We start from the raw sequence: 20,079 nt of genomic DNA, 5'->3' as shown, positions 1-20,079 counted from the left end.
GTAAGACAAGAAATTTAAGGATAAGACCATTTACACTCTCTTTGACATGAAAAGCAATTTACAGGTGGTGGAGTGACTCAAACCAAGAAGAGTGAAAGGACTCCAAGGGCAATTCTCAGCTATAGTATGATGTTGAGGTGCCCACAGTTACAGGGTAGGGACCTTGTTTTGGTTGGGAAACGTGCTCGTAGCTTCCTCCCTTCGTGTAGCATTTGCTACAATAATTTCTTTTTGGAAAAATCAAGGTACAAAATACCCGCTGAGAAGCTTGTGTTTATCACTTAAAGGAAAAAACCTTTATTCAAAAATTTTAATCGTTAGATCCGTATATGTTTAGATTCTCTTATTTCTTTTTCTCTTATCCAAATGTACCGTATATCTTTAAGTAGGTGAATCCTGGAGTAGATTTTATTATATATCACACCACAGAGTTAAGCTTGGTTCATTTGGATTTTTAAAATCTCCAGAGCTTTGAGAATGACTTTGAAACACTCTTCACTGTTGGAGCTTAAAGAAAATAAATCTCGAATGTCCTCTATATTAATTCACCTGCTTGGAAAGTTAGAGATTAAAGGGTTTACTGGGATTTTTATATTTTCTATAATTTCTATTTGTATTTGAGTAAACTGTTCTTTGTATGGAGTGGTTCTGCTTTCTAAAACAGGAAGAGTCCATTATCGAGAGAATAAAAATAAGGGAAAAAAAGTACAGTATAAATACATAAAACTTCTTATAGTATTGTGTGTGTGTGTGTGTGTGTTAGACATAAAGGAGTTAGTAAATTACTTTAATTAAATGTGCTTTGAAGAAAGCCGTCTCCTACTTCCATTAATGGTGAACTCTGTGAGCAAAGACTCATGAGTATTCTTTTGAAAGGAAAAGTCTTCTTTTTCTTCAGAAGGCTTTTTTTTTCTTTCTTTTTTTGCAAAATGGACGAAAAAGAGAAGTGGATAAGGAAATGAATCACAGTACCGAGGCAGGACCAGCATGCTATATAGCCTTTCTCAGATTCTGGTATCTAGAACCGAGGTTGCTAATTAATGACCCAAGAGCTAACTCTGTTTGATGAAATGCAGGACATAATACACACACTGAGTTTGAGTGATGTGTGATTATTACCATTCATTCATGTGTAATCCTGTATTTGGAAGATTTGTAATTTGTTTTTGACACATTTCTCTCTCATTTCATACGCTCATGCATATAGGTCTCACCTTCTTCCAAAACCTTATTTCCAGAGTCGACTTTGTTTATTCTGTTTGGGTAATTTATTGGCCACTACTTATTTTCCTTAATACATAATCTCTTCCCTTACACTCTCTCTGTCTTCCAAACCAACAATGTAAAGAAGTAAGCCACAGGACTGGAACTTAAAACTTCCACCAAGAAAGGAAAGTCAAGGCTTTTCAGCCCCTAAATACCCTGTAGAGTTCATGTCAAATGCCCGCTCTTTGTAGTGGTGAGTGGAGTGTTTGAAAATCACCCAGTAATCACTGTGTGACTGGGAACAATGGTGTTTTTCTGCTTGAGCGCTAAGATGGTCCACTCCCAGGGGGCGAAGCAGGCTCCTGAGAAGGTAAGGGGAGGCCAGTTGCTGTTTCCAGTTCATTTCCAACATGTCTGTCTCAGGGTCAAAAGCCCACCTGGGCCTCATTAGGAGGAGGAGTTTGGCTATGGCACCACTTAATTACATAAGAAAGGAAAGAAGGAAGGAAAGAAAGGATGATAGGAAGAGAAGAAAGGAAAAGAAAAAAAAAAAAAAGAGAGAAAAAGACCAACCAGCTAAATGGCACCACAACTTGGGACAACTGTGTCCAGAATCTTTCATGCCACATAATGAGCATGCCACCTGCTAGCTGTGGGGAGAAGAATGACATGGTACGCAGCAGTCAACTTTTTCCCGAAGAAAGAGAGAAAAAGTATATTTTTTCAGCCAAGACACTGGTGGCACCTGTTAACTTTAGGTGCGGTGCAAGTGTCAACCCTGGAAAGCGACTCCCAGTGAACAGTGCTCTTTACCATTTAATCAACTTCGTCGTATTTATAGCCCTGGCGAGGTTGGCCCATTGTTACAAGATGAAATTGTGATGTTCAGCAGTTTATACCTTGGGAGCTGGAAGCGTTTCTCCATGGTGAATTTGTAATATTAATTGGCCATGTCAGTTCATGACAAATGTAGTGACATCTATTTCAAGTATTTCAGTTTTATGGTGCTGAAAAAGTGACACGCGCTTGAGATAAGTAATCTCACAAAAGATCTTCACGCTCGCTTCGTAGTGCTTCCAGAACATGCTCTCAGAGGAGACGCAAATAGGCTCTGGGTTCAGGGGGGCTGTCCCCTTCCTTTTGCTCAAGGCTGAGAAAGAACCTGAGGAGGGAAGAGAACAGTGCCCTCCCTGTCAGCCATCGTTCAGTCTCAGGAGACTGGTTGAGGCGCTCGCATGGACTCTCTTGTCAAGGCACCGTGCTTGAAATGATCATTTATTTGATCTCCGTGTCTGCTGCTTAGAGGACATGCCCATTAGTAATAAGAAAATAGTGCCATTCTTACTGTGTGCAGTCTGCCCCCTTATCACTCTGGGGGCATTTGGCAATGTCTGGAGATGTCTTCGTTGTCGTGTCTCTTTGGGGAAGGGAGGGAATGAGTTGTTATTGGCATCTCGTGAGTTCAGGCCAGGAATGCTGCTAAGCATCCTACAATGCATAGGACGGGCCCCAGGAAAGAATTGCCCAGCTCCCACAAGTCAGTAGTGGCAAGGCTGAGAACCCCTGTACCTGTGTGGAATGTGCCTTTTTTTGTACTTTTCAAGCTTGGCTGGTCCCCAAGAGATTGATGTGGCCCATGTCAGGCATGCTGGGGTTCTTAACCTGTGGAAGGTGGGGCAGGCAGAGTGAGGGATGTCTCAAGATGAGGAGAGGCAGACCATGAAATGATGCCACAGAAAACATGGAAATGGTCTGAGGGACCTGGCAATGCAGAGCAGATGTCATGGGAAACAGAAAGAGGAAGCCTTCCCTGCAGCTGGGCGGGGCTGCTAGAAGGAGAGGGTGTTTGAATTCACTTGCAGAGAGACTGCAGGAAGGCATTTCAGCCCAACTAGGTGGGCACATTTGTTAAATAGAATTGAGCAGCTTTTTTTTTTCACATTGTTGGTATGATAACAGCATTTCCAAAACAACAACACAGCAAAATAGACTTTTATGCATCTAGAGAGAATATATTCATGTAATCAGGTTATTAGCCTTCTCTGTACATCTGAGATATGGAAGGGGTCATTATTCCTGTTTTACACATGCAGAAACTGAGGCCCAAACAGACTAAATGACTGCCGAGGCTCCCATGATCTTTCAGTGGAAAGGAAGGGACCAGAGGCTACATCTGCATTATTTTTCCTTTCCTATTAAGTGGATCAAGTTATTATTTTTGGTGAAATAACCAAAAATAACCATCTTTAGTTTCTTATATCAAAAACATATATTGCTTGTAAAAAGTTTAAAAATACTCAGATTAAAAAAATAGAATTGTCCTGAAAACTGCACTTTCCCACTTAACACTGTTTCTGTGCTATACAGTTGTTCCGCAGCATCATTTTTAGTAGCTGCTCAGTGCCCTAACGTATGGGTGGATTATCATTTACTTAACTGATATCCCCTATTGTTGGACATACAATTATTCACAATTTTTCTTGATTGTAAATGGAATTGCAGTGAATGTCTTTGTAGCACACACATCAGTGAATGATTTCAGAGTATGCCTGGATAGGGCTGGTGACAAGAGGAGGAGTGGGCTTCGAGATAAATTGCTAAATTGTCTTCTGGGAAGATTGAGAGATTACTTGCTTATATTTTCACTATTGTTTTTGAAAGCCAGATTGAACCTTGGCATGCTTTTTTTCTGCTGTGCATTACCTTGAATTAGTGAAGCTACATAAATATTTTTATATATATGTACTTAACAACAATGCCTTCTTTTGAAATGGTCTATTCATGTCCATTGATTTCTATCACTGTGCCTTTATGTCTATGAACTGATAAGAATTTTTGTGTGTTCAGGTCAGGATAGTAACCCTTTGTTATATATATCATAGATATTTCTTCAGGATCTCTGCCTTTTTTTTTGGTCTTAGAAATTTATGGTTAATTTTAATGTAGTTAAATTGATCAGCCTGGTCTCTGTTGTCTTTGCTCTTTGTTGTTATGCTTTAAAAGCCCTTCTTCACTGTAACATTCTATTCTCCTGTCTGTTTTCTTGGCTAAATGTTCCTATCTGTATTTGACTTTAAAATCATTAAATTCATTGGGGAGAGGTTTGGTGGGTTTATTTATTTATTTTTATTTTATTTTATTTTATTTTATTTTATTTTCCCATGAGAAATGGGGTAAGGATCTGGTTTCTTTTCCCCAGATGATTAGTCATTGTCCTAACACCAGTTATTGGAATAATTTATTCCTTCCCCAGTAAATACACCTGGGCTGATTAAGAAAACTATACTCCAGTGCAATTATTCTGTATTAATTCACAAAGTACTAAGTTGACATGTAAAATCCTGGAATCCTTTTTTTTTTTTGGGGGGGGGTACATTTTGTTTTTCAGCTTCCAACCAATATGTCTCTTTGAAATAGACAGTATTTTCCATTTTTTATAACTTGACTCACTTCGGTATTACATCTAAATATATAATTGTTTTTTTTCCCACCCAAGACTTTAAGAAATAGTTTTGGAACTGTGACTCCTTTTACTGTGACTTCTGCATCTAAACAACAAAATAAGAACTTGGCATTTTGGCTCCCTTTGAGAATGAAGACATATACTGCTTAGTTACCTATTCCTCAGCAACATCTGGGTATCCTTAAGACATTAGTGGAATGAGGGTGGGCAAGGGATAATCTTAGATTCTCAGACATGAGCCCCATGGGGAAAAATGCTCTAATTCCACTTACCTGGAATTTTTTTTTTTTTCACCTACCTGGAATTTGAGTTTAGGTTTAATTTGGTTTGGAAAAGACACCAAGCCTGACACTTCCAGCCATATAAGAGAAGGCTCCCTAATATTTCGAGTTTCCAGATCTTACCTTTATTTATTTTTTTAAAAGATTTTATTGATTTATTTGAGAAAGAGGAGAGAGAGAGAGAGAGAGAGAGAGAGAGAGAAAGAAAGAAAGAGAAGCAGGCTCCATGCAGGGAGCCTGATGTGGGACTTGATCCCAGGACTCCAGGATCACACCCTGGGCTGAAGGCGGCACTAAACTGCTAAGCCACCTGGGAATCCCAGATCTTACCTTTAAAATTGCCACATCCTCAGGGATACACATTATGCCAGAGAAACCTTAATAATGATTTTTCCTAGGCATTGCTTAGAAAATACTAGAATAAAAATGCTTCAAAATTTTATTTTGTATTCCATGACATTTTCTTGTGTAGCTCAGTCCTCACTGCTGTGCCACTCTTCTAGGCAATACTAGGTAACAAATGTGTCTCATTTATTGTCACACTGAATAGGTAATAAAAGGCCAGGCATGGCTGTGTTGTGGTTCCTGCTGATGGGCACACTTATCAAAGGTACACGTTCAGTTTGTCATATGAGGAAATGCATTTCCACTGACCAGGTCAATCTGTTAAGAGCTGTTCCCGGACATAAGGATTTCATATAGACAGATTCATATCCCTTCCATTATATGCACCTCTTGCCTTCCTAAATGTTTAAAAAGAAATTACTTTGGACACTGAGAGGTATTTATGTCAGCATCTACATACCCTTCTTCTGTACTTCTTCAGTTCACAATATAGATGGTTTACCTTCTTGTTAGCATCCTCAGTGCTACGTAATATTTTTCATCTCTGTTTGCAGTCAGAGCCAAGTGGGTTCTTAATATTACTATGGAATCATTTTATTTGTGGAATCTTCTCCAGAAGATTAATTTTTAACCCCAGATAGAGAAACACCCTAAGTTAACCTTTTGTGGTGAAAGATGTGGTAAAACATATTTTAACACTATTTAGTTACTCACAATTGAATAGCTATTCATAGAAATTCAAGAGGTTTTATCATCTTAACCCATGCTTTCTTTAAGAAGTCTGGGAAACTAGACACGTGTTACCTGGCCGCTTTCACCTTCTTGCCATAGTTCCGTACTGCTACCTTTTTATTTGTCCAGTGGGATAGATGGTGACCAATGGGAGACAGAATCTTTATCTCTTTGAAAATACCTATCATTCCTCTAATGAAAGTTGCTGCTGTCTTGTATATGATCACTTCTGGGAAGTGTTTTCTTTGATGTGTGATTAAATGTATGTGTTCCCTAGACCCCAGTATATGCCTCTTGTTTACTGGCAAGAAGATGCTCCTCTTCAGAGAAGGATGGGTAAAGTCAGAAGTAACTTAGGTAGAAAAACAAAGGTGAAATTAGGTTTCTAGTTAGCCCGAATGCAGCCATGGGTGGAATTTTAGGCTTATTTATATTCTATTTCACCACCAGATGTCACCAGGACACCATACCAACATGGCCTATGGACCATCTCTCTGGCCAATAGAGTTATGGTAATCAAATAACATCAGCCTGGGCCATGGGGAGAGTGGGCTGGGAAGGAATACCATTCTAGGGAGCTGGAGGACATCACAAATGCCTTGATGCTTCTTCCCACTCCGGGGGCCCATCTCCTCCAGCCTTTCAGGGGAGAGCAAGTGCTGGTTGCAGGACACAAGAAGGTCATCGCGAAGTCTAAGGTGTTCTGTTGCCCTTGCTACTTCGTCTTCAGTGGATGGGAAAGAGGCATCTATGAGGAAGAAGGACCAGATGCATTATCACCCCCCCCCCACCTCAATTGGCATCTGATTCATGACTAGGAATCACATTCTCCTAGATGAAATAGGATTTCAAATGACTTAAATATGTATATTTTAGGCTTTTAAAATTTGAGCCTTTTGGTGAATGGCATTATTTGACAAATGTTGAGATTTCATCTTTCATCATTTCAGTGTCAGCTGGAAGATCATTTCGTATTCTCTTCTCCCTTTTGGAGTTGTGGAAATGCTCTGCCAGGGTAGGGCTCTGGTGGCTTTCTGTTCCAATTTAAGTGTCAATCTCAACTTAAGTGTTTGGAGTCCTTTGTGGTGCTTATATAAAAAGTTGGATCTAACAGCACTCTCCTTGGTCACCTGATGTCTACTCATTTTTATTCTTATATCTTAGATTATTTGTCATTTCGAATTATGCCAGGGCTGGTTTGTGCTAAGGAGCTTGTCATTTGACTCAATAAAATAATACCAGCATTCCCATGTGTATAGTGCTGTCTGTGGGATCTATCCAACATGTGATCATATGTCTACTTAACTGTTCCTATCGGTTGAGTTTAACATACCAATAAGGGCAAATATTAATTCTCTGTTGCAAAAATAAAGCTAGGGATCATAGTGTGGATACTCAGCAAAACTCCATAAATATTTTTTGAAGAAATAAATCTTTTTTTTTTTTTTTTCCCCCTTGGAACCTTGAATTCCTGATTCTTGATCAAATAACCTTTTAACTCAAGTTAAAATTTTCCTGTTCTTTTGAACTCTGGAAAAGACCTTCACTTTCTTCATCACTGTTTTATGATTTAACCTATATCTGGCCCTTTAGAAGTTTAGTTTCTTCTGTAATAATTTTTGAAAAATAATGATGTGGACTGTTGGTGACCTTATGTGTATTTATAGGACCTGGAGTGATTAGCGTGAGGAAGAAGTAATTTCTGTTTCTGGAGTTTCTGTAGGTCTCAGATTCCCAGCCCATACTTTTTGTTTTTGGGTTAATTAAGTGGGCTGTTTCAGTGTCGGTAGCTCATTTAAGCCATAAACATCCAGACCACATGGAATTCCTTTAGCGAAGCCTTTTCCAGAGTGCCTCCCTCAGTACCACCCTTCCTCATGAATTCTACTAGCTCATGCATTGTTCTTTCTCCCGAGAGAACCTTCTCGGATGTCTCTTTCCTCGTTTACAGTTTGGTATTTTCTAATCCATCTAATATATGCTGCCCAGGAAAGTTTGGGGAAATGTTTGAATTAAAGAGTGACAAATAGTGGGAGTGTCTACAGTCATGTCTGAGGTGCTCTAGTGACCTTGCAAAAGCCTGGATTCAGGAGTTTAGCTGTGTTTGTGGTGTCTTGGGTGGAAAACAACACAAACTAATGTATGCGAGTATTTGACAGATACATTCTTTGGGCCGTGTCCATGGCAGTTAGGAGTTTTAAACGTTGGAAATTATGAAAAAGTAAAAATTGCATTTGAATAATATTGATGAGTATGTTTACCCAGCAATATAGCACTTTAATTGCATCTTAAGTGACCTTAGGTGGTTGATGAAACTTTCCAATGAGAATATTGTCAACTGCTGAGTACCTGTTGTCAAAGCCATGGATAATTTGCAAAGGCTTCAAATGGGAAAGGTGTTTTCTCCAGCTAGGAAGCAAGGTCTCAGATCTACTTCTGAGGTTCAGTGTGAAAGGGAATGTAAACTCACTTTAAACAGGGGAAACATGATTGGGAAAATAAATCAGTGAGGGGCATAGACTAGGGGGCTGATGGAGGAGAGGGACGGATCAGGATATGTGTTACCAAACCAGTGATTATATATTTTCCACCCATTTTGGTTATCCACGCCACTCCTTATCTCCTTAGTGCAGAAAACGGAGAGATAGTTCGGTATTCTTAAGAACCTACCATGATTGCATTTAGGCAATGGATTTAACAAATACCATTACCTCTTATTTAAGCTTTGACTGTGGTGCACAGGTCCGTTGGTGCGACTCATCACTGGTGTTTCTGGGTTTTATTAGAAATGCCTAGAGAGCAGGAGACAAGAATATGAACTGACAACATTGATGATTCTGGCAGCCAGACATTACCCAACTATTCTCTTTGTTTGATTTTCCTTCAGACTTAGGTTTTTGTTGTTGCTGTTGTTTTGTGTGTGTATGTGTGTTTTTTGTTGTTTTTTAAGAGAATGGGTGGGGAGAGGGGCTTCTTCTGGCAGATTTCCTTTCAAATCCAACTCTTTCAAAGCTTTTCGTAAAACTCTTTTATGCATTTTGCTCACTGGTTGAGCAAGAGTTACACATGAGATGTGGCTTAGGCATTTTCACTGTGTCCATAAAGAAAATGTATATTACTATGCGTTGCACATTTGCCACTTAGAATTTCTGAATACAAATTAATCAACTTGCAGCTGTGAATAACAATAAAACACAAGATAATGTACCTGCAGAAATGAGGGCATTTGAAATCTGTTCTCAGGTGGCCATCAAAAATAGCCAGCCAGGAGTGCTGCTACCTGTTTTCCATAATTGCGTGGCTTTGCCTTTCCTTAGTTAATCCGTTTAATAAACTCCCCTGCAGAATCTAAATGCTTAAATTTAGTTTCTTTTTTGTCTTTATGGTGTTTATCATTGTTAACGTGGCATCAGAGTAGCTCAACTTTTGCATCATGATAAATTCATAACCCAAGAGAAGGCAGAAAACATAATTATTATCAATTGCCTCTCTCCTGGAATTGCCATTGGCTGAGCGGAGCAATATGTGTACCTAAGGAGTAGCTGATTCAGAGAAATACAGGATTGGAATGGGGCCTATCTTGATTGTGTTGCCATTGTTTAGAAGTTCTTCTCATTGGACTTCTCTTCAAGTTTGCCTGTACAGTAAATTCTGCAATGCATGTCAATATTTTAAGAGGCCTAAACTTTGATTTTCTTTTTCTACACAAAATGGAATCCAGTGTATTCCATATTGTTCAATTCAATTGTTCAATAAGTCTTAGTTGAGTGCCTGGTATGGGTTAGGACACACCTGTGAATAAGGTGAAGTCTGTTATATTCTATTAGGATAAGAAACTTACACAGTATGTAACATATCAGATGATAGAAAATGAAAATAAGTATAACCTTTTTTTTTTTTAAAGAATGCAGTATTTCACCCATGTCCTCAAAAATGACTTTCCTGAAGATCCTGAGTAGGAAAACTTAGCTATTGAAGAATTTCAGTTCTTCACTAGCGAGAAGTAGTGCCAGGGTGATTGCAGTCAGAAACGGACGTGTTTGTCTATTCATTAACTTACAGCAGTGGGGATGGGTAAAGAGAGTATCTGTGGGGTCTCAGTTATCCGAAACCGATAAATATACATGACATCGTGCCCTTACCTCCACTCCCATCCCTTGCTTGGTTGCAACTCATCAGGCACTCCCTCCAGTCTTGAACTTGCTTGCACGAGCTTCAGTTAGGGATTCACAACTAGGGATTTGCAGAGGTCCGTAGAAGTGAATCTTGGTAGATATGGATGTCATGAAAGGGGAGCTCACTGTTGGGCAGAAATTCTTGTTCAGACAGATTTGGGGCATGATAAAGAAAATCAGATTTTGAAACCTGAGAAACTTAGAGATTCCCTCAAGGGGCTGATTTTTTTTTTTATTATTATTATTTTTTTATTTATTTATGATAGTCACAGAGAGAGAGAGAGAGAGGCAGAGACACAGGCAGAGGGAGAAGCAGGCTCCATGCACCGGGAGCCTGATGTGGGATTCGATCCCGGGTCTCCAGGATCGCGCCCTGGGCCAAAGGCAGGCGCCAAACCGCTACGCCACCCAGGGATCCCCTTTTTTTTTTTTTTTTTTAAAGATTTTATTTATTTATTCATGACAGTCACACAGAGAGAGAGAGAGGCAGAGACATAGGCAGAGGGAGAAGCAGGCTCCATGCAGGGAGCCCGACGTGGGATTCGATCCCGGGTCTCCAGGATCGCGCCCTGGGCCAAAGGCAGGCGCCAAACCGCTGCGCCACCCAGGGATCCCCCCTTTTTTTTTTAATGAGAGAAATAAAATTGTTTTAAATTCGAATCTACTTTTTCCTAAGGAAGGCTCTTTTGAAGATTCAGTGAGATGTATGAAACTCATTCGAGAAATGTAAACTGCTTCTCAGGATTCTTACTCTCATTTATCTAGAGATTCAAAAGGAATGAGTATCTGTGTCTGTTTGTTTCTAAAGGACTTGTCTTCATTCAGCACTATTATCTTTTAGAGATTTGTGGGAAGAAGGCCAAGAAAGAAATATTCATTCATTTTGGCTGGAAGTGGTCACTTCAGCTGAAACCAGTTCAGGTTCAAAGCCAAACACTACAGTTACGTTTTTCTCGTATTTCCACATAACTGAAATGTTCTTAAGACACTGTTAATGGCCAACATGCTTAGCTGACATTCCATTCTTACGGGGATTTATTTAACTCTGTTCAAGATACATCTTTCCCTATCATAACAGCTGGATGGAGGATGTTTTTAATATGCTGTGGTGACCTGTATCAGACAATGTGTGGCTTCTCTCTCCATGAATGGATTCCATGATAGACGCCCCATTTCAGCTTACCCAAAAATTTGAAATATTTTCCTTTGATGATTCAGTTTTCACTCCAGGATATACCTTCAATCTCAACAAAATCTGCGGACATTTTCTTCTCCTTGGACTCTATGCTGATTCCTTCCACTGGGAAAAGGCATCCCCAGGGCTTGGCCCTGGAGGCATCTATGTAATGAGTACTCCTCTTGGTTTTCCCACAGATGCTATGTTCCCTAACTTTGAAATCTGCAAATAGGAGGATGGATCACAGGACCAGCTTTTTAATTACATTAGGGGAACTTAACTGGTTTTAGCCCTGAACATGGGGTGGGAGTGGTTTCATATTCTTTGTTTTATATCTAGATTTTATAATGAAGTCACCATGTACACAGCTATTCCATTTTTTTTTAACCTTTGTGAATGCTAACTAATACACAGCCTTTGTAAATTTGAAGTATAATGTTCAAAATGCTCTAATCCTTGAATTCTCTGGTCTGGGTTATTATATTTTTATGAGCACTCATTTCGATAGAGGCTTTTTAAAATCAGTTGCTCTCTGTAATTACAAATCTGCTTTATGGTATTTGCGATATATCACATGAGTATACTTGAGGGTCATGAGAAGTTCATGTGTGCAGGGGTGGGCTCCAGGCCTTTCACCAAGGCACTGGCTCAAGCAGCCGTGTTTTTGTACATCTCTGCAGGGTTTACCCATTATTCAATAGCCGGATTTCTATTGCACTGTGCCCTTTGAGTTTTGAAAGCATTGAAAAAGAGCAGTCTAGAACTCCAGTATTTCAGGAAGTCCTGGGCTTGCTAAGCTATTTTTTTGAATTTGAAGAAGTAGGAAACCATCACTTCAAAATGCTAATAATTTTCCTAAGAGTCACTCTGATTTTTATTATGCATTGACCACAATTCACTTTCTGTTGGATTGATTTGGAGAAAGAAAGTTAAAAAAAAAAAAAAAAGCAACCGCAAGTCTATATAAGTAAAATGATAAAAACCCACGAGTCTCATCACCTAAGGGATTTGAAAATCAAATTTAACTTTAAAAAACTTGATTAAGTTGATACAGTAGAATCTTGGATAAAGATTTTCCTTTTTTTAAAAAAAAGGGGAATAGGATAGAAACCCAACTTCCAATTTCTTACTGGATTGCCTTGAAAACTCACAAACAACAGTGGGTCCTTCCATCAAGAGAAGGGGGAGGGCAGCCTGGGGGGTTCAGTGGTTTAGCGCCACCTTCAGCCCAGGGCATGATCCTGGAGACCCCGGATCAAGTCCCACGTCGGGCTCCTTGCATGGAGCCTGCTTCTCCCTCTGCCTGTGTCTAAGCTTCTCTCTCTCTCCTCTCTGTGTATTCTCATGAATAAATAAATAAAATCTTAAAAAAAAAAAGAGAGAGAGAGAGAAGGGGGAGAGGAGAAGAGACCACCACCCCTTACATACTGGCTTTAAAATGAGAAAAAATACACAAACACACATGCATATACTAATATTGGTGATGGTAATGGAGGAAAATGTCATGAATAACTAAGAATTTTATTTACATTATTATGAAATATTTATTATTTTTTTGGTGGGGAAAGGGTCATGTCATGCCTCCTTTCCTTAAGTAGCTCAATCCTTCAGAATCTGTTCATGTTTCTCGGTCATGGTCTATGTTCTTTGCTTTCTTTCAGGTTTGTTTTTGGGGAGGGTGCATCACTACACCAAACTGCTGGTATAGTGAAAAATAAGCCTGCCTGGCTAGCTCTTCTGATCTCCTCATGGCCTGGAGAGGAGGAGGTGCGTGCCAGATGCTCTTGGTTAAGGATGAGGAGCGCAATCCCTGCCTTTAGACTGGGAGAAGCCTGCAGACCAGTCTGTGGTACAACAGGGGCTCCTGACCTTGTCTCCAGTTTCTCTGGTCCATCAGTGTGTCTCAGCTCCTCTTGCAGTCTCTGCTTTCCCTTCTCACACCTTTTCGCTTCTGCCCCCTACTCTCAGCTGCCCTCTTCCAACCCTCCAAGGCAGTGAACCTTATTGGTTCTGTGCAGTTACCATTGTGCCTTTTAGACAAAGCACTCAAGCCAGGCCACCTCTCACATCATGGGTGTTCCCATTGTGCAGACATCATGCTGGAGATGCTGGTGGGAGAAGGGGATCCTGGAGATCCACCCATCTCCAAGGGCTGTCCAGGCATGCAGCCTCATCGGGGGCCTGTGAGTGGAGGTGTTCCTCAGAAGAGGGCTGTAAGATAGGTTCCTGCAGGAAACAAGAACATGACCTTTCTCTCTGGAGGGGTGGACAGTAAATATGTTCAGCTTTGCAGGCTGTGCAGTCTGTCACAACTACAGTTGACCCATGACCTGCATGAGTTTGAACCGTGCAGGTCCACTTATACACTATTTTTTTATAGGATAGTATTATAAATGTATTTTTTCTTCCTTATGCTTTTTTTTTTTTTTTTTAAGATTTTATTGACAGATTGAGAGAGAGGCAGAGACAGAAGGAAAAGCAGGCTCCCCATGAAGTGTGAAGCGCGATGCGGGAGTTGATCCTAGGACCCTGGGATCACAACCTGAGTCAAAGGCAGATGCTCAACTAACTGAGCCACCCAGGCGCCCTTCCTTATCGTTTTCTTAATAACATTTTCTTTTCTTTGGCTTACTTTATTATAAGAATACAATATATGATAAAATATACAAATATGTGTTAATTGAGTATGTTATTGGTGAGGCTTCTGTTCAACAGTACGCTATTAGTAGCCAAGTTTTGGGGGAGTCAAAAGTCATATGTGGATTTTGAACTGTGTAGGGGATGGCACCCCTAACCCACATTGTTGAAGCATCAACTATACTCCGTGTACTACGGTTGGAGCATGAAGTAGCCACAGACAATACATAAATGAATGGCTGTGTTCCAATAAAACTTTATTTAGAGAAACAGGCAGTTGGCCAGAGTTGGCCTATGGGCTATAGTTGTGTAATACACTACTGTATAGAGCACAGGTTTTGAGCCTCAGACCTGACATCAGCTAACCTTGCAACTTGGGCAAGTTAATTAAAATCCTATGCCTCTAGTTTTCTGTTTCGTCATATGGGGATAACATAGCTTTTTAGCATGGTTTTTAAAATGTTTGATGAAATGATGGGCTCAATAAGCTCAGAGTAGGATCTCAACAAATGCTCTTTTGTTCATAACCTCCTTATAAGCTGACTTACAAAGGAAGGTGGGAGATGATTCTGGATCCGAGGCCACTGGAGAATAAATAGGTGTTCCTTTGAAGCTTTTGCTTTTTCAGGTTGTCTGCTGCCCTTAATTTTTGGGCAGACTCATTCACAGCTTTAAAGGTCATTTTGTGGTTTTTCCCTTTCCATGTCCGGGAACACCTTCCGCATTGCCATTTTAAACACTGGATTTGCCTTGAAGTAGTTCACTCACATGTGCTTTCTCTGTAATTATTTCCAACTCTTCTTGAGGCAGGACTGCACGTTTTAATTCAGGGTTTGTCTCATCTGTTACTCCGTGTTCTTGGCCCAAGTAGGATAAGTCAGTAGTATAACCCAAAACCAATATATCAAAAGTGTGCCCAGACTTAGTAATTCACATGCGCTCAGTTTCATAGTGGACATCAGACGGGGGTCCTGCAGCCTGGGAATGGATGGATTGTCCCTCAGTGGTGATGTCTGTGTCCCTGCCTGGCTTAGTAAACTCACGGTAAGCCTTCAGAGGCTGCTAGGAGTGTTTGAAGTCTGGCCGACTTATGTTCATTTTATAAATAGCATTCAGATTAATTGTGGAAGCCATTGAACATGATGTAAATAAGATTATAGCTAACCTGCCATACCATGACCCCAAGAGAGCAAAAACATTGCATTTGGCCTTTATATATATATATATAATTTTTTGAAAAGGAGTGTTCGTTGAAGGAAAATAACTTTGCCAAGTTATGGCTCATATCATATTTGGTATTTGGGTTTTAAAAAGCAGTTTTCTCCAGAATGACTGGTAAGTCAGAGGCAAGAGAGGTCTTGTTTTAGGAGCTGCTAGGCCTGTATCGATTTGATCCAGCCAAGGGGTTTCATGTGGTCACATTGTGGGGGAGGGCCACCAGTGGGCCTCACTCTAGGACTGGACACTGCTTGACCAGGAGTGACCTAGAGCAGGGGTCACAAACTCTTCCCTGCCCTTGGACCAAATACATCCTGTGCCTGTTTGGGTATGGCCTTCAAGCTAAGAATAGTTTTTTCTCTTTTTCATTTGTTTTTAAATGACTAGAAAAAAGCAAGAGGAGAATATTATTATTCATGACACATGAAAATTATACAGAATTTATATTTCAAGTGCCCGTAAGTAGAATTTTAAATTTCATCAATAAAATTATGTGGAGAGCTGTTGTCTCTCTTATTGTTTGAGTTCCTCCATACTATCCTTTGTTTTTGCCTCTTGGCCCACAAAGCCTAAAATATTTACTATCTGGCCCTTTACAAAAAATAAAACTAAAAATTTGCTACCCCCTTTGATAGAGAACAGTGATTTTCAGTCTGTTTTGTAGCTTTCAAAATCTTTCATCAAACTAACCCCTTTGCGGGAAGCCTGCTTTACAAAGTAGGTATAAGATGGAGGTGTTTGGAGTAGGATGGTGGTCTGAGCCTTCTGGGAGTCAAGCTTACACCACACCTGCCCTCTTGGGGTTTAGGCAGGTTCATTAAGAAAGTGCCTACATTCAGGCTTGTAAATACCCATCTGCAATCCCCGTTTTGCTCTAAAATCCAAAAAGCTCTGAAAAACAAATAAGTTTTCTTTTTTTTTTGTAAATTTACAGCGAAGTCTTTGGGTGGTAAAACCTGACTTTAGCTGATTTCGTGTCCCTATTTTTCCACTCTATTGTGAATAATCCCATTTTCCCTATAGAAATAGAAATGTGTTTGTTACAGGATGTTACCCTAAACCCTACTGGGGCTGTTTCATGATACACAGTCTATGCATCCAATTACCTTCATCACATGGACAGTTTCTGAATTATGGAAGCATGCCAGATGGGGCGGCCCGCTGTTGCGCCTTTGCCACCAAGGCCTATAGATTTGCATTGTTTCCCCACATTGTGGACTCTGGACAGTAGGATGACCTCTCTGAGCCATCAACCACCCCTGACTGGGAGAGAGGCATGGCATGGTTTCCTCCTCAGAGCCTCCAGAAGGAACCAACCTTTCCAACACCATGATGTCGAACTTCTTGCCTCCTGAACCAGAAGAGAGTACATTTCTGATGCTTTAAGATACCCCATTTGTCATAATCTGTTATGGCAATGCCAGGGAACTAAGATACCTCATTTCCCCAAGGAAGTTCATTTAGCCTTTGCACCTGATCTGCTGCTCTAGTAGTCTGAGCAGCCTCTTGCCCTCACCACTGTCGTCCCAGAGTAGAGAGCTCAGGACCTTCCCTTGTTTATTCATAAGTAAATGTTTGCTGAGCCTCTACCAGGGACAGGCTGAACTGGGCATTGCAGGTACAGGATCTATAAAACAGGGCTGTCAAGAAGCTCCCGATTTCGTCAGAAGACAGTAGAGTTCTAATGAGCCCATGTGGCCACTCTCCAGAACTTGCACAAAGAGCCATGGGTCACGGAGACACTAAGAATAGGTGAGGATTAGGCCATGCACCCCTTAGTTTCAAGCTGGAAACTTGTAATTTAGGGTCTACTGACCCAAGTGACACCCGTCTTGCTGGGATTGTGACCAGCTTAGTTGTGCCTGCTTACCACCACAGCCTCATGGTTCAGGGTCACCACATTCGCCCAACACCAGCCTTTTGGGGGGCCAGCAGTGTCTCCAGTGGACTGATGAAGACATGTGACCTACAGACGTTACAGCGAAACTACCAGTGCTGTTTACCAGACGGTTTCAGTAGATTGGGTGAGCTTTACGTGCTCCACACCTCGCACAGTTTCTGCGCCTCGTAAGTGCTCAGTAAATGTCAGTTGCTAACATCGTTGTGGTTGTGCCTTTTCTTTCCCAGTCTCTGCCTCATCCCTTCCTTCCCCTCCACCCTCCGCCGTTATCACGAGGGCCCATGGGCCTCCCCTGTGTTGCAGCCCTGATCGTCATTGCCATCGTGGGCATTATTACTGTTGGGGATGGTTAGGACATCCCTGCTCGGAGTCGCCCACTTCTTCCAGGGTGCAGGCTGCCGGCCTCGCCTGCGGATCCGCGAAGCAAGCTGCCCAAAGCCGTCCTCTCAGGCTGGGTCACCCCCAGCCCGCTCCCTCCTGGGTCTTTTGAGGCAGACGAATGCCCCTGATAAACCACAAGCACACATTTTGGGTGAATTCCCCGTTAGCCACACGAGGTTTGGGGCTGAGAAATGGAGTTCCTGTCACTGTTGCCTGAAAAATACCGTCCACCTAATAGAGTTTTGGTGCAGGAGCCACCAGCCTCACTGCCCCCCAGACATGAAGAATTGCGACGTTGGCCTAACATAATTTTGGTAACTCTGTCTGCTTCTGCCTCGGGTAGAAATAATTCAGATTTCACTCTACGTTTTCTCTAATGGGCTAAACAGCCACTTTGTAATACCTGTATTTTATGAGACATAATTCTGGATATTGTTTCTGCAGCATTTTGAAAAGACAAACCTGAGAGAGCCGGCCATTTAACTTGAGCAATTTTAAAGTTATTTGTAAAATGATAGGCTGTCTTTTTCTGACCCAGTTACTTTATAAAGCTACATTCTTTGGCAAACATTAGCACAACTTCTCTGTGTGTGGGCTAAATAAATATTCGGGCAACACTGATTGAGCGCTGCCTTGGGTAAATAATTCTCTTTCCACACATTTCCTAGTTTATAATGAGAAGTTTTCTCCGTGCTCTGACCAAATGTAACATTCCATTGAAAATGAGACATAAATCCTTGAGCGAGGGAGACGCGGAGCCAGGGTTCGAGGAGGTTCATGGAAGGGTGGGGGGCGGACAGGGTGACATCCTGAGTGCCCCCTATCTTCCTCCACTCTTCTCCGGTCTGTGGGCCCCCTGGTAGTGGGGACGCAGGACACAGTAGGAGCAGAGACAGGTCCTTGGTGGGGGGTAAGTGAAATTGAACTCCTCCACTGCCCTTGCCTCAGCCTAATCACACACACACACACACACACACACACACACACACACACACTCCCGTCCTTCATTTCAGGGTGACCACAGGATGCTCTCCTGCCCTGTGGATTTAGGGGCCCTTGTTGTGGACCCCACCTACACTGTGTGATTTCCTGTGTCAGTTGCTCCTCAGAAAGCACCTCATTTTGTCTGAGCAAGAGGTGTAAGATCTCTAGGGAGGTTGGACACCTGCTCTGGATGTCAGTCCTGGCTCTCCCGCTTCTGCTTCTGCCCGCGCAGTGGTGGGCAGGCAACCTTGGGGTTCTCATGGGTGATGGGATAATCCCAGCGTCTTCCCTGTGGAGATTAAAGAAAATAATCCTTGAAGGTTATAGGAGAAAGTGCACGTAAAGTGCGGGCATGTAAGTAGGCAGTTCTTATTAGCAGGGGTCCTGGAGGATGAGAAATGGCCGCATAAGGCGCATTTCATGTATTGCCTCATTTAAACCTCCTTACAGTCTATTATTTCTCCTGTTGGAGGTGAGGAATTTGGGACTCCAAGAGGCTTGGGAGTGCGACTGGGCCCGCATTGCTGGGCAGCTGTGTCAGGACCAGGATTGCCTGGCGTGAGACCCCACACTGCACTCTCCCCTGATCTTCCTGTTCCTCTTTCCAGTCCCATGGCCTCTGATGGGCAGTAGATCCACTGTCTCTGGGCAGGGTTAAGGGTGATGATCATAGTCAGCAGGGAAATCCCAGAAGAAACCCAGGCCTTCCTGATGGGCCCTCAGGCTTTTTTTCAGGGCTTGACATCCTGGCGCGGTTTCAGGACAGAGGAGGCGCGTCGGCTTGGAGATAGGCGCGACCGTGTAGCGAGGCAGGTGCTACCAAAACACACAGGCCTTGTGTCATCCACTCTCACCGGAGCAAAAAGAAGCAGCTTTTTTTTTTCTCCTGAGTTTAATTTTTCTTAAAATTAGTGATTCCCAGGGATCCCTAGGTGGCTTAGCGATTTGGTGCCTGCCTTCAGCCCAGGGCCTGATCCTGGAGACCCGGGATCGAGTCCCATATCGGGCTCCCTGCATGGAGCCTGCTTCTCCCTCTGCCTGTGTCTCTGCCTCTCTCTCTCTCTCTCTCTGTGTCCGTCTCTCATGAATAAATAAATAAAATCTTTAAAAAAATTAGTGATTCTCCATATAAAATAAGAACATGCTCATTAAAAAAGTGGAAAGTAGGGGCACCTGGGTTGCTCAGTTGGTTGAGCAAGTGACTCTTGATTTTGGATTAGGTCATGATCTTGGAGTTCTGGGATTGAGCCTGTGTCAGGCTCCCTGCTTAGCGGGGAGTTTGCTTCAGGATTCTTCGTCTCCCTCTCCCTCTGCTCCTCCCCCTGCTCAGGCTCTCTCTCTCTCAAATAAATAAATACATTTAAAAAAATAGTGGAAAGTACACTACTGTTAGAGAAATAAAATTCACCCATCTTCACCACTAGCACTTTGGCACAAAATTCTCGAGCACTTCGGAATGTACAGGTTGTTCTGTTGTATTTTGTTTGGTTTTACCTGCAGCATATACACTTGAGGGAGCTTCCCTTACTGCCTCCTTCTAAATTAACTCCGTTACCTGAATTCAAAGACAAATCTAGAGG

At 41.8% G+C, this 20,079-nt stretch overlaps 1 protein-coding gene across 11 annotated transcripts in view; it reads left to right on the top strand.

The window, feature by feature from the left end:
• WWOX (WW domain containing oxidoreductase) overlaps positions 1–20,079 on the top strand; it is a 952,562-nt gene that overhangs the window by 102,178 nt on the left and 830,305 nt on the right. Inside the window, exon 6 of one of the 11 annotated variants that reach the window (XM_038538244.1) lies at positions 13,815–13,975. The exons of the other annotated variants lie outside the window; for them this stretch is intronic. Coding sequence (XP_038394172.1) covers positions 13,815–13,832 — 18 coding nt within the window. The 3' untranslated portion in view covers positions 13,833–13,975. Of the gene's footprint in view, positions 1–13,814; positions 13,976–20,079 lie in introns of those variants that run through there. 11 annotated transcript variants of the gene reach the window in all.

This window comes from Canis lupus, chromosome 5 (assembly GCF_011100685.1).
Source record: "Canis lupus familiaris isolate Mischka breed German Shepherd chromosome 5, alternate assembly UU_Cfam_GSD_1.0, whole genome shotgun sequence".
Lineage (NCBI taxonomy): Eukaryota > Metazoa > Chordata > Mammalia > Carnivora > Canidae > Canis > Canis lupus.
The sequence above is the reverse complement of the archived record's forward strand: the minus strand, read 5'-3'. Positions and strand labels throughout refer to the sequence as shown.